The sequence below is a fragment of the Plectrocnemia conspersa genome, unplaced genomic scaffold, assembly GCF_051122295.1.
Source record: "Plectrocnemia conspersa isolate PC_06_02 unplaced genomic scaffold, ASM5112229v1 ptg000011l, whole genome shotgun sequence".
In the NCBI taxonomy this organism is placed as follows: domain Eukaryota; kingdom Metazoa; phylum Arthropoda; class Insecta; order Trichoptera; family Polycentropodidae; genus Plectrocnemia; species Plectrocnemia conspersa.
The window spans coordinates 19,435,042-19,450,089 of NW_028277175.1; the positions used below are offsets into that span (position 1 = coordinate 19,435,042).

Below are 15,048 nucleotides of genomic sequence, written 5' to 3' on the forward strand. Positions count from 1 at the left end.
TGTAAGATTTTACCATTGTTAATTTAAGATTGAAACTTCTCTCAGTTGATACTAGTCACTATTAGCGTTAGGTAGATACGGAGTGTATATTCTATATTACCCGCTGATGTAAAAGTTAAGGAATTAAAAATTGAATGATGCTTCTTTCAGACTCTATCTTAAATCTATCGGCGACGAAAATTGTGACTTTTTTCTTCCACCAACTCGTCATGAAAACTTTCATTTTTTTAGAAAATTTGGGTGTTTTTATAAAGACTTGAGCCGTAAGCGTCGATCTTGTTTCGATATATTCTAATTCAGCTTCACATACATTTTATAACATAGGCAAACTCGAGTATGATATAATGATTCTCATAAGGACTTCTCATCGAATAGTGAACGAAAATAAATAAAGTTAATAGCCACTGAATTGTGCCATTAATGTTCTACAAGTTCAATGAGCGCATCGCCTAAGCCAAGTAGTTTGCCAGATTGCTTTCTTTCAAAATATGTACTTAAACTCCATTGTACTTGCAGGCCTTATTCGCTCCATTGTGATATCCTTGTCACAATTTTCAACTTGCTCAACATTTGTTTCTTTGGAGAATCTTGCAAACTCGAACTAACTTGCTTTTCTGGGTATGGAGCACTTTTTATGCACCTTATAACTATTTTTGTATGCATTATATAAGACCGTCTTCCGCATATACAAAATCATTTATGGATCCATTGAGTTTGGAACACAGACAAACAACGTAATAAGCGTCACAGGCAGCAACCCTTATTTTTTGTCAAGAAACGCCGCTGTTTTTATCATAAATGTATTATGACGGTCCTCATTTTATGAGCCCAAAATGAGTCGATTGCAAATAATACATCATTAAATATAAACAACGTATGTATTTTTGTATATATAATAATAAAATATATCATCATTATTATAATCATTATTATTAATTAAATTAAAAAATATCAGAATCAAAAATTTCAATGATCGTTTTTGTATTCCTTAGGCTAAAACTTATAAATCAATGTTGTTATCTATGTATTTGTGTATATAAATTATATTGTTATTATTGAATCGTTTTTATATAATGTATGTATATCTGTACTTTTTGTTTTTTAAAGATCTTAAATGCTTAAGTATAAATGTGATAATTTAATAATAAAAAACAAAGCCAATTAAATATCATCTAGTCAATGTAACAATTCTGTGTCGCCATTATTACATTACCGGTATGTATAACATACTTTACTTGCGAGAATAAATCTATAAAACAATGCCAAACTTGATTATTTAACGATAACAAAATCTGAAGTACTATAAAAATAGCAATTTATTTACATAAAATTTTACAAAACATATGATAATTATATCAATTCAACAGTTCTAAATACATGCGATAAATATAAATACATAATAAAACGTGTATACATATAATAATATATAAGAATATATTTGTGCTGTACTTTTATTTACATCGCTTAAGGTGAATATACAAATATAAAAATTACATACAATATGATATGCAACAACAATAATCAGGTTAAATATACATTTGTATGAAGAGTGGCAGTCCTTTCACGTATTACTCGGATAAAAGTATATTATTAATCATTTGGTACATGAGAATGTGTTAAATGTAGAAAGTGTATAACATCAAATCAAAAATTATGATAATTACGGATATATGTCAAGTCTATAAAATAAACAAGGCTTTGAGTATGCTCATTTATTTACCTTGCCATTATTTCTTATCGGTATAATTAAAAAGATATTTTCACAAAAAATGTTGTGCTTCACATTGTAAAAATAGTCCACTCGAAACTAATTCAGCTATAAAATAATATATGTAGAAATGAGTCAACAAGTAGAAAAAAATTTGGATGTCAAAACTACATATCCCTTGAATCATAACAATTTAAAGCATAAAATTGTGAAATAATGGCATTCAAATGTATATTGCCAAATGACTCAAAATGGATATACCAGAAAGTTAACAACCGTACAAAAAATAGCCAGAAATCTATATTTTTTTTATAAAATTACAAAAATATTACCTTTATTGATGACATACAATCCAAATTTTATATTATATTATAAACTATTATATATTGATTTTTTTTATTAGACCATTTAACTGCCAAATGACTCATTGTAAATACACATTAATTTAAATAAGATAACTTCTTAAAGTTCAAGTTAAACTATAATATATTAACCAAAATTCATGTATGAATATTTCATAGAACTTGTATAGAAAAATTGACTCGGATATATCTCGACCAATAAAACCAATTATAATAATTAAAATTAAACATTTTTGATAATTATGGTGAAATTTACTATACAATATCCACTATACAAAAATACCAACATTTTCCAAAAACAATGTTTCAGTCAAAAATATACGTTTTTTCTGCTCAACATTTTTTTTATCTTTTGGTCCCCTGACTGACAATTTCTCGTATCACGATTCATCGCAAACGTTATTGTAACAAACGACATTCTGTTCACCGCCACAATTTTCGCATTAGCTCAGTGGGTCAGCTTTATTATTGTAAAGTGATTCACGCCCACAATGACTAACCGTCTTCAGATAAGTTAAACAAATAGAATAACAACACAAAAAAGCAACGTTAATACAAAGTTCAATTTAGAAATGATACATTACAAATCTATGGAATACCCGTAGTCGTTTTTTTGGTGTAAAAACTATTACGACGACGTCGAATAAGGAATACAGCGTAAAAATTTACATGCGTTTAGATTTAGACGGTAGCATCTTAAGTAGTTAAAATCTATATTACATATGTATATATAAAAGAAAAAAGTTGAGCAATTTTTATTTTGGAAACGTGTAAAAATCCGAGGAATGCGTATTGTATATAATCAGACTCTTCGGAAACGTCCAACGAAGCATTGTAACATAGATATATTTTAATATATAAATATCGTAATAAAAAAGGCACTGAAGCACGCATTTCATCAGAATTCTAAGTATTTCCTCTAAATATTTTTTTTATCAATCACAGTGTCTTCAAACAATTTAATTCAAAAAATCTAAGCCAAAATATATTTGATCAAAAATGCAATTTGCTCTTAAAATCCTTTGTTCAATTTATATATTGTATTCTCACTCAACATTACGACCAAGAAGTCCTCAAAGTTTAATTCGAAAAATTTAATTAAAAATCGTTATATGTATAATGTTAAAAACTAACAATAAATAAACTATTCACTTTTGCGTATGTAATAAATAAAATAAAAAACTACATGCTAAAATATCCATAATAAAACACTTGATATAATAAATAATCGTCTAAAAACGTGATATTGAATACGATGCATGATGGAAAAACTAACCATCAGTCTAATAAATCTGAACATGGCACTAGTTGGAACATCGCCGAAATAAAAAAAATACCAATACACAGCGTTACAAATTTAACGCTCATCAAATTCATCGACTAATCTATTGTCAATATATTCACAAATAAATTAAAAATTTGAGTATTATTTACACTCGGTTTAAAAACTCGCATTAAAAAATTGTAATTCATATTCAGTATATTAACAACATATAAATATAATATAGAGTTCGAAAATGTTTTAAACATTCACACGTATAAAGCGTAATGCAAAATTATGTAATCGTCAATATTATACAAGTCGTTTTTTTTATGAACGGTTATTATTCATACATATATTTATAAATTTATATAACAACCTAGCCTCAAATATTTATAAAACAATTTACTAGATAAAAAGACAACTTTTGACGTTGAACCAAAATGTAAATTTGTATCATTGGTACGAGAGAGGTTTACGAAACGTCAGTAGATAATAAGATCAGCAAAATTCGACACAGAACATGCTATCACAGAACGATGACAATATTGATCTTTAATCTATAGACATGTTATAAACCGCCTTCAAAGTTGGAATTCACTGTTCACATCACTGTAACATCAGAGACTCTAGATTTCGATTCAATATCGTGTCTTTGACAGAATTGAAAACAACTTCTATGTTGTGCGTGTCGACGGCCGTTGTGAAATGATGATACAAAACGTTCTTTGGCTCACGCCTCACGTTGGCGAACATAGCCAACAGGAAGTTTTGCACTTCTTCAAGCGAGTGAGGATTTCCTCGAAACTGTGGATAATATCTGCGGAGGTCATTATCGGGATCAGCCACTTTCTCGGCCAGCAGGTCCGATTTATTCAAAAACAGTATGATGGAAATGCCCCTGAAGCTGACGTTATTGACTATTGTGTCGAATATTACCTTGGCTTCCTCTAGCCTGTTAGTTATCCTATAAATTACGAAATGAATTAATACAATTAATATTTATGTACACATAAATAAATTTATTTATTCAGCCCACCGATCTTCCGAAAGGACTTGATCGAATTCCGAAGAAGACACGAGGAAGAGGATCGACGTAACGGAGTCAAAACACTGTGTCCATTTCTGACGCTGCGTCCGCTGTCCGCCGACGTCGACGAACACGAACGGTATATTGTTGATGGGAATGGTGAATTCATAAACGCCTTTGGTAGCTTTCCGACAATGGAGGATGTCGCGGTTAGTCGGCACATAGTCTGGTCTGGCGATCCTGTCCAACTCGTTAAAGAAATAACTGACTGAATCGCACTGCAAAAAAATTTTTTTTTATGAAAATCATAATATAAAAATAAAATCAAAAATAAGGAAATATTTTTTATTTTGATTCAAATAACATACAATATGGATATCCAATTAAATACAAAAAGATATGAGCATTTTGGGTTGCTGGTGTTGTTGCAATCCAACCCACTTTTAATTTGAAAAGAACTTTTTGAATTACATTATAATACCTACATAAAGCACACGTCACTGGGGGCACAGACCCTCAGCAACGCGCCATTTAGGGGGCTGTTAAAACCGCGAGGGGCGCATATGAGGTCATTGGCCTCAGGAGGACAAAATGATGCAAATCATTGGGCTCAGGAGGACAAAATAACTCTCGGCTGACCCGTCATTCTAGTGTAGGAGAGTATCATGAGTAACACATTTCGAGGTGAACAGACTCTCGTAAGAAGGCACATAGTTGTAGTGTTAACGACTCTCTTAATGGTACCTGACAACCCCTGAAAGTAGCACATGGGCAATTCTTGAGGGTCAGAGCAATAGCAATGAAGAGACTGCCTCTTACCCATTCACTACTGCTCAGAGAATATACTAAGAAAACTTAAAATCAACAGTACTATGAGGGGTGAGGACCGCTCCCAGGACGTAAGAATCCAGCTGCTCACCCAATAAGGTGGACTCATAAGGTACCAGTACCGTGTGTTGATGTAAGTACTTGCGCTTGGGCTAGCACTCGTATTGCACTTGGGCTTGTATTATATAACATGTATTTGCTCAGGCGCCCAAATTTTTGTGTTAGAACTTGTACTAGTGCTTACGCCGATGCAGGCAGTGGCTTTAGTATGAATGCAAAAAGTATCCTCATCCGTCTTCTGCCCTGGTCAACTACCCAAGATCAAAAATCCATAGCGCCTGGTGAAGGAGGGGTTTCGGAAGCACTCAGAAACGTGTGATATGCCAACACTTTTAATATTTCTTAGAAAAAGTTTTTTATCTTATTTTAACTCTAAAAGCAGTTATAAAATGATTCAGAGAACTGTTAAAAAACAATTTGAAATTTTGTTCCAATTAAATAGACGTTGATACCTAGTTTGGCAAACGGTTGCCACACAGATCACATGTTAACATCAGTCGTATCATTAGTTTTCCAAGATTATATTTTTTAGATATTGTCAATGTTTTTAATATTAATGTTTTAATACTTTTTCGATTTTTTGTATATCAGTATAATATCTCTAGTGCCTTAAATTTGTGCTGTTTTAACACCAGTTTTAAAAATACCTAAAAAAATCTTACAAAATTAATGAAATAATAAATTGTCTTATGTTTGTGGCAAAAAGTAAAAATAAATATCTTATTTGAATGGTTTATTTAATATACCTTTCTCGGATATACTTTCATTTCATACAAAACTTGAATTAGCATATAGCAAAAGAAAGTAAGCAAACAGTTTTAAATAACAGCTTTGAATCGAATAGAATATATCATAGAAACAATTGAGATCCATAATAGTGCCAGTCGTATAAATAGAGATGACTGGAGAACGATGGTGATGAATAGAGGTGGTTTAAATTTTGTTTCGTACAATTGAGTAGTTGTAAAACCAATTTCGGAACAATCATGAATGCAAATTTTTTACTGGACATACTATTTATGTGATAGCTATCAAATATAAATTCTCAGATTTAAAGTTTAGCTGTATTCTAGTTAATTCTGACATACAAAATATATTTTTAGATACTATAATCAAAAGGAAATCAGGGAGGGAAATTCATCACATTTTTGGTTAAATATTTCCGTACTGTAACCACATAATGTGTATTATTTTACTTTCATAAGTGTTAGTGATATGTATGACTGATTTATATACATATGTATGTACATTAAGGTGTGATTCATAAATAAAATATTACGTTTATGTGGATATATCGAGCGTGTTTGCTGGCTGTTATTCCCACCAATAAAGAATTGATTAACAAATTAGACATAAACCTATACCTGCGACTTTCCAAAGAACAAAGATGATTGTGAAAGTGTACATTTTTGTGTTATAAAAAAGTGTGTAATGATTTTTAAGTGTAACTCAAATCAAATTAGTAAACATTCTGAATTCAAATGACCCGCAATTTAATTTTTTAACAACAACAAAAATTAAACAGCAATATACAAAAATAATTATATAACTAAACTACGTTCAAAGCCTGCTGGCTTGGTGTTATGACTGTTTTATATTTAACTAAATGTGTTAAACCATTTCACAATTCACATATAATCCACTCACTAGAAGGATCGCGGTTTGTTAATGTTTCGTTTATTTTGGTATTGGAGTCTTGAATATTTCAGAAGAGCGAAAATTGATGACAAACTAAAAGAAGATAAATATAATTTGAAAACAATACTTTGGAGGAGTTTTGGTGTGAACCATTAAATATGTTCTGAAGACTTGCTGATTCATTTACAACGACTTTTGGGTGTGAATCTGAATTCAGATATTAATCAAGACTTAAAATCTAGGAATAGCTTGAATTATATTACAGTGCTCTTTTTAAATTCAAGACACCTTTTTAGAAACTTCTTTATGAAACAATAAGATGAATCATATTGCTATGATATGTAATACTTCTGGATCATTTTTGAATAATCTAGAATCATTTTCGTTTCACTGGTGTCAATTACTGAGAATTATTCTTATGAGTATGTATATCCACCCAGAATAGATCATTACTGCATCTTTCTACAAGCAATAGCGTCTATATATCTTAATTTGAGTTTCTGCATTGCAGCTGGAAATTCTCTGCCATTTGCAATAATCATACCGGTCATAAGTTACATTTAAATAAATGTAAATTACTACACAAAGCTAATACAACAAAAGCTTGATTTATGAATGTTATTGTATTAAGTATCACAGTCAGTTGAAAGAATTTGTGACCGAGATTGAAGCACAGTGTGAAATTATACATTACACAGTAAAAAAATAATATGATTAAGCAGTTGCTTTTGTTAAAATACTAATCAAATGCTTATGGTGGAAAAGGGTAAAGAAATAGAACTGGTAAATTCAGATTACGTTCTTCAGCTGGCGTTTTTAATAAATGTCACATCTCTGATGAATTTTTTAAATTAAAAACTACAAAGTAAATGGAAATTAATTCATAAACGGTTTTTAGAAGTTGAACCAATAAATGTACTGTTAAAATGCATTGATTGGTGCTTAATCATTTTCATTTTTTTTTTCGTTCTTTACTGCTTAATCCCCATGAACAAGTATACTCGCCAAAAATATTTGATTCAATTTCCTCATGGAGTTAACTTACACGTTTTAGTATTGACTTTGATTTACAATATGGACGAAACTCCCCGTAACCGATTTTACTCCCTAACTGAAAATTTAAATTTACGATATTCTTAACCATTTCCCAGTGTTTTTATAATTCGGAAAAAGTCCAAGATTTTGGAAAATTATTTGTGAAAAAAGTCAATAATTAAGCGGTTAAGCATTCCTTTACTGTACGTACACTTGGTATACATATCATCTTATTATGTGAATATTTCAATAAAAAAATGTTCAAATTTTAGATTTCCCTTTGTGATACACTTACATATTAAAATAAATAATTACAATACAAAAGTATTGTCGGAAGTGACAAAAGTAAGTATTTTCTTCACAAAATCAGGTATCAATTCAGCGATAGACAAACGTATTTTTTGCTACGCTTTGTGATAATTACATCAATATTATTTTCGTAAATAGATATTTGATATGTTAAATTTTTGTACTTTTAATTTCTATATTTATACAGAATAATTGATATAATTTAATAACTCGTTTTCAGCCCTTATACTACTATATGCGTTACGTTTCGACTCTTAGTATTGTTATACTGTTTATTTGGTAATTGATTTTTCAATTTTAAATCAGTAATTTTTACATGTACACTGAGTATACATCACTGCGGATTTTTTGCAGCTTAAGGGGAAAATAAATATTGAAGATGTTCCTGATTATTTACAGCTGAAAGTAGTCGATTTACAGACCGATAACGTATTAAAGAAGGTTTTATAGCCGATATTTAATTTCTTTATTTCCTTCTCTAGATAATTATTTAGTTGAAATATTAACTGTATTCGCCAGCATACACACCTATGTATATATATATTAAAAATCATTTTCTCAAATAAATAAATGAAAAAGAAACATAGTTTAAGGATCTGCCCTACATGCAGTAAGGATACAGTGTGTACGAAACACTTACGAAACAGTAATGAAAGAAACTATTGCTTTTTTTCATGCATTCGCAAAAATACTTTTTGCATTCAAAAATATAATATTAAATACATATTTGGGTAGATTTTTCAATACCTTCCTTATATTTTGAAAATAAAATATTTTTACGATTGAAACGTGGCAAAATATTGTAATTTAGAAGGATAGCGTATCTTATTTATTTTCAATAGTAAGTGCAAAATTTGTGGTCAGCGATAAGTCGGTAGCACTGAGGGATATACTGGCAGGTGCAAGTACACAGGGTGGTATTGGCTTGTTATTTTCGAGATATTATTATTTTATTGCCCGTTTCACTACCGTTATAGTTATATTTTGTAACTTTTAAAAACGTAATTTTAGTTATATTATGCTTTTACATTTTTTTCACTTCCAAAAGAACGTAAACGCATTGCAAATATGAAATGTTTGTAAATACTATTTGACATGTGAGATCTTAGATGAATTCCAAAAAAAAAATATTTATTTATAAATGCTATTTTTTAAGATTCGTTGCAGAGTTATTCATGGAGTGTTGAAACACAAGAAAATATAATTGTACATACATATATAAATAAATATTAAATGGCATGTTGTGTACCGGAATAACAGTCGAAAAGGAACAAGTACTAAGAAAAGTAAATACCAGCTGAAACTCCCTGCGACGCTGGAAGGCTCTCTGGATGGCTCTGTCGCTCCAGAGCGCCTGCACGTGAGGCGCGTAGTGGGCGAAGAGCCTAGGCTCGACGGCGTCGGCCGAGAAGAGGGCGGCCTGTCTGCCGACGTCGAGGTTGCGCGGGTTCTCCCAGGGTATCTGGAGCTTGTCTCTGGCGTCGACCAGCACCTGGATGCCGCGCACCACGTTGCGATAGATGACGAGACGGTACTCGCGCACCAGCTCCGGCTCGAACTTGACGCCGTGGATGATGCGCATCTGCTTGAGAAAGGTGGACTTGCCGCTCTCGCCGGCGCCCAGCAGCAGGAGCTTCACCTGGCGGCGCCGCCTCTGGCGCTCCTTGTCCAGCGCGCGGTCGATGTCCTTGCTGTTGGCGCGCTGCTCCAGCTCCTCGGGCGTCAGCCGCAGCCTCAGGCAGCAGCCGAGCGCGCCCGACCATCGCCGCCCCATATCGCCCGCTGTCACCAATGACACCGCCGCCGCCGCATCTCGACCCAACCCCGACTGAGCGACACGGCCGAACGCTAACGCTTAACGCCGAAAGAGCTAAAATGAGAGCTAGCTATTTATCACAAATTGCTTTTTTCTTCTTAATACCTATTTTGTTTTTAACACTACTATTCTTACTATTATAAACATTTTTAAAAATTCTTATAACAATTTAAAAACCCCTGATCATTTCACACTTGTGAGAATGACCGCCCATGCGCAAATAAAATCGAGTCTAAAAGATAAAATAAATACTTTTTTAAATATTTTGCTGACTTTCTTTTTATTCGAGTGTCTGTTATTGTGCATTTAAAAACGTGTCTTATTCAGACTTTCTATAAGCAAAAACAAGACTTACAAAAATATATCATTTTAAATGACAGGAATGTTCCCTTTGAATGAGTGTACAATCTATATATTTTCTATATACAAAACTGTTTTTAATCCCTCATTTTCATCATAATTACAAACATCTAATTATATACCAAAAATATCGCATGAAATCTAATTTCTAACTTTAGTGTTTCTTCAGAACTCAACCTGAATTAAACAACGTAATCAACTTTTATTAATAGTATTTAAATATAAATAAATTATCGAGCATATTTTTAAAGAAAAAATATCAGTCACGTATTATATTACTGACTGAACTAGAATGAATAATTAGATGAAAATGTAAATTTCTGAACGAAAAATCAGATTAAAAAATATGATAAATTACAAAGCGTTATAACAAAAATAATAAAAATAAAATATCAAAATAACAATAATTGTACTGCTTATTTTGAAATTTCTAAAGGTGTGTTTTTATCTTGACCGCTAACATTAAATACAAATATTGAGTTAATAATATGATTTTTAACTAACCATGGCATTGGTAAAAAAATACAAGCAATCTTTTATAGACAAAGATTGTTTATTTTAATAAAACTACTTATGGGAGGGAGGTGAATAAAAATGTTTTCCAACTTCAACATTTGGAAACATATTTAATGAAAAATTGTCAAATAAGACTGTATAGTCTGTTCAAGATGTTAACGCTCATCGTCGTTGTATTGTAAATATGGGTGCGTGTACGCATTCATGCACACACCTACAGTTTTCCACGAATATTTTTACACCGATATGAGAACGTTACCAATACTAAATCGTGGCTGTTTTTAAAGTAGGGTGACCATGCGTTGGAAATTGCATTAAAAACTATAAGGTTTCGCGCTCAAACAAGTTCGCGGTGTTATTGTTCTTTGTTTACATATATTATTAAATATTTACATTCTGTTCCGTACAACCCATAAATTATGTTTTAGATGTCTCTGCGCTTATACCCGCACCCGAAAGCTAACCGTATTTTTTGTAAAAATTTGTCCCTCAAATGATTTTATGACGGGTCATAAAATCGGGCCATTTTCGCTTGCCTTTATTATTTTGCGCCAAAGTTGCCGCCAACGGTATACGTCTTAAATGATTTTTTGGTAATAAAGTATTATTACTTTATGACAAGTTTTTGCTATTTTGAAAGAGACATCCGACAACTGTTTTAAACTGAAGCGTAAAAAAGACCGATGTCCGTATTCGGACAGTTTGCGAGTGTGGTGAAGTTCGGACAGATCTGTTCTTACTATTAATCCCAAGACGCTAAAAATGAATCATTCAAGATCGAAACCAATACATCGTCAAACTAAACAAGTTATAATCACGGTATATTTGGTTTTAACGGAAGAATATAATAATGGCTCTTTAACGACACCTGTTCAAAAACAAGTAATTAAAAATATATATATTCTAAAAAAGATATTCTAAATATTGCTGCATTTTTAGGTATCCAAGTTGACTGGTTATCCGTATTCAACAATCAGAAAAATTATTACGGAATACAACAATACAAATAAAATAAGCTCAATGTAATTTGAGAGGTATCACAAGATTCATCAACAAAATTTTAAATCCAATATGATTTTTTTCTGTTTTATTAATAAAATTGTTGAATTTCGTCTCAGTAGTCTATCCTATAAACGCGGAACCTTTTAAAAACTTTTTTGGAGCCCGGGTGGAAGAACTGTGTTCTAGAGCCTCTCTTTATATAAATCTATCTCTACGTATACCCTTCACTACAATACTGCATATATGAAATACTAGGCTTATCATATGTTATGGTTTCATACCATCAGTCCTATCCTATCAAAAAAAAACAATTAACCCCGCAATGCGCTGAGATCACCGGATCATAGATCTGGTTCTTGTCACTTATTAAATGAAAAATATATTATTATATCAACAAAAAGTAATTTTGTTTATTTTCCTCCTGCTCGAAATAATGAACATTTAGACCAAATAATCAAACGCATTCGTTCGTCGAGAATTATTTTGACAGCTAGTCGATGTCTAATCGTTAGGATGTCATTCCAGCCATTTATTAAAACCGGTATCTTGTTAATGTTATATTTTCAATAAATCATTTATATGTGATCCTCGCTGTTATATTATTTTAAACAACTTTTTAACGTTTAATTCATTTCTTCAGTAATTGACAACCTACATTTATGGAGGTATTGGATTCGTCGTATTTTATGCATTATCAGCTGTTAATGCTATTTAAGAGAGTTATATTATTTGGAAACGAAGCGTATTTTATTATTTAAACTAAATATAACTCGAAGCGCAATCTTAAGGACTCCTAAAGATAAGTTAAAAATCATGTATATAATATTGATACAAACATTTCTTTGCTTTGTAGAACCGGGTATTGAAAATGACGAAGGATCGTGTAATACTGGCAATACAATAGAATATATGGTTAAGGTAAACGAATTAATTGGATATGCAAAATGTATAACTGATTATTAAAATTGTGTTTTTTCTAGTATGAAAATGTAAAAATAGAAAAGGAAAGTATTGAAGAGCATAGTAAAAATTATATAGACGACGGGATCGAAATAGGTTAGAGATAAATGTTTATTTTTTACATTTCATTATGTTTCAATTATCGGTTAATTGTTTTCAGAATCTCACGACGTTAAAGATATACTTAACAAAAATACTATCGACGTGAACATACCATCCCAGTGTTCTACCGCTCCAAAGAAAGAACAAGCAATAGACCTTTCGAATGCTTTACATTGTGATATATGCGGTAAAGCATTTAAAAATAGACATCTAATTTTACAGCATCTTTCTATTCATTCGGTTTCTTATGACTTTGCGTGTAGTACGTGCGGCAAAGGATTCAAAAATAGGTGTAACCTTTCACGGCATCTAGAGACCCATATTGATTCCTATAATTTCAATTGTAGCATGTGTGTAAAATCATTCAAAACGCAACGTCATCTTTATCGGCATATGAAGATTCATTGCGATTCTCTCGACTATAAATGCGACAGATGCGATAAAGCGTTCAAAACTAAAAGATATCTTGTGCATCATATGGACAGTCATAACGATTCTTACGATTTTGAATGCATCAAATGTGGAAAAGCGTTCAAAAATAAAAATTGCCTCAAAGAGCACGTGAACATTCATAAAGAATTTGACTTTGAATGTAGTAAATGTGGAAAACCGTTCAAAACTAAGAGCAACCTTTCGCGGCATATGGACGTTCATATTGATTCCTTTAATTTTAAATGTAGCCATTGTGTAAAAGCGTTCAAGACTCAACGTAGCCTCTCTACGCATGAAAAGACTCATAGTCAATATAGAGTTTTTCAATGCCACAAATGTGATAAAGTGTTAAAGAGTAGAGGTAGTCTTGCGTGGCATATGAAATTTCACGTCGATACTTGTAATTTTGAATGTGACAATTGTGGAAAAGTATTTAAAACTAAGAGTTCAATTTCGCAGCATATGTTTGTTCATAGCGATTATATTTTTGAATGTAACATTTGTGAAAAAGCGTTCAAGAGTAAAGGTACCCTAATGGGCCATGTAAATAGTCATAGAGATTCTAATGATTTTGAATGCGAAAAATGTAGTAAAGCTTTCAAAACTAAAAAACTTCTTTTCAAACATAAAAGAATTCATAATAATTTTTATAATTATGAATGCAGTAAATGTAATAAGGTGTTTAAAACTAGAGATGTCCTCTCGCAGCATATCAAAATTCACAGTGATACTCGTAATTTTAAATGTGAAAAATGTGGAAAGGCTTTTAAAACCAGCAATAACCTTTCGCAGCATAAGAATATTCATAGAAAAATGTCTCTTCTTTTAAATGTATGAATATTTAAGAATCAATCTTATCAAAAAAAACTATTTATAATATAATGTATGTATTTATTGTAACAATATAACCAATATATGAATATTTATAGATTTTTATATTTTTGAATATTAATTTCTTAACTATCTTTCCAACAGGTTAACGATAGTTTTGTTTTTTAGAACATAAACTATTGAATTAACCTTTTCATGTTATGCTATATTATTATATTTAAATAATAAGAAAATGTAATTTCAATAATGATGTCTGAATTAAACGATACTGATAATGGTTTGAGAATTATTAATTATATCCCATCATAGAATACGAAAATACAGATCAGTCGATTGAAGATTTATCTTAAGCTTGACATATTTGGCTAAAGAAATTCGAACCTTGCAATGGTATGATTATTTTTCTTTAGGCTGATTAAGCGGGACATACATTAGACAGGAGAAGTTTTCGAGAGGCATCAACATGAACTTTTCTAGGATTCTGCGACTACTCTGCTTTGGATTTGAATGACATGGTCTCTTCTACATTCAACACCGCCGCCCGATACTGACCCCTTATTTACATCAGTATACATAATAACTTGTGCAATAAAATATATATACAAGACATATCCATTCAGCGTTTCACTGATTGATAGTCACACCCCTCGGCACATAACTAGATAAATCTGACGTTGCTTTATATTGTCTAAGTTATCGATTTTAACAAAACAACTAAAATCTAGGAACAATATAGCCAATACAAAACAGGAGAAGACTGAAATGCCGGCTAGCGATTTTTATACATTGTATGAGCTT

General features: G+C 31.4%; 2 protein-coding genes and 1 long non-coding RNA gene across 5 annotated transcripts; 2 read left to right on the forward strand and 1 right to left on the reverse strand.

The window, feature by feature from the left end:
- Positions 1 to 1,298: 1,298 nt before the first annotated feature.
- Positions 1,299 to 10,061, reverse strand: cta (Guanine nucleotide-binding protein subunit alpha cta). Its single transcript, XM_088197950.1, has 3 exons — positions 9,526 to 10,061; positions 4,371 to 4,639; positions 1,299 to 4,298 (listed from the first exon to the last, which is right to left on the reverse strand). Exons 1-3 carry the CDS (start codon positions 10,003 to 10,005, stop codon positions 3,941 to 3,943), a joined length of 1,107 nt encoding a protein of 368 aa, XP_088054076.1. The 5' UTR covers positions 10,006 to 10,061; the 3' UTR covers positions 1,299 to 3,940.
- On the forward strand, positions 2,997 to 8,480 carry LOC148229828 (uncharacterized). Its single transcript, XR_015811417.1, has 2 exons — positions 2,997 to 4,929; positions 4,979 to 8,480. It is a non-coding gene; the product is annotated as an uncharacterized LOC148229828 (long non-coding RNA).
- A 2,332-nt stretch (positions 10,062 to 12,393) lies between the features above and the next one.
- Positions 12,394 to 14,404, forward strand: LOC148229829 (uncharacterized). 3 transcript variants are annotated; one of them, XM_088197939.1, is made up of 5 exons: positions 12,398 to 12,466; positions 12,566 to 12,590; positions 12,779 to 12,843; positions 12,906 to 12,981; positions 13,046 to 14,404. In XM_088197939.1, the coding sequence occupies exons 3-5, from the start codon at positions 12,835 to 12,837 to the stop codon at positions 14,254 to 14,256; spliced, it is 1,296 nt and encodes a 431-aa protein (XP_088054065.1). In that variant the 5' UTR covers positions 12,398 to 12,466; positions 12,566 to 12,590; positions 12,779 to 12,834; the 3' UTR covers positions 14,257 to 14,404. The 3 variants fall into 3 exon arrangements, with proteins under 3 accessions (XP_088054064.1, XP_088054065.1, XP_088054063.1); XM_088197938.1 differs by lacking the exon at positions 12,566 to 12,590 and having other exon boundaries at positions 12,394 to 12,466; XM_088197937.1 differs by lacking the exons at positions 12,398 to 12,466; positions 12,566 to 12,590 and having other exon boundaries at positions 12,604 to 12,843.
- Positions 14,405 to 15,048: the final 644 nt, after the last annotated feature.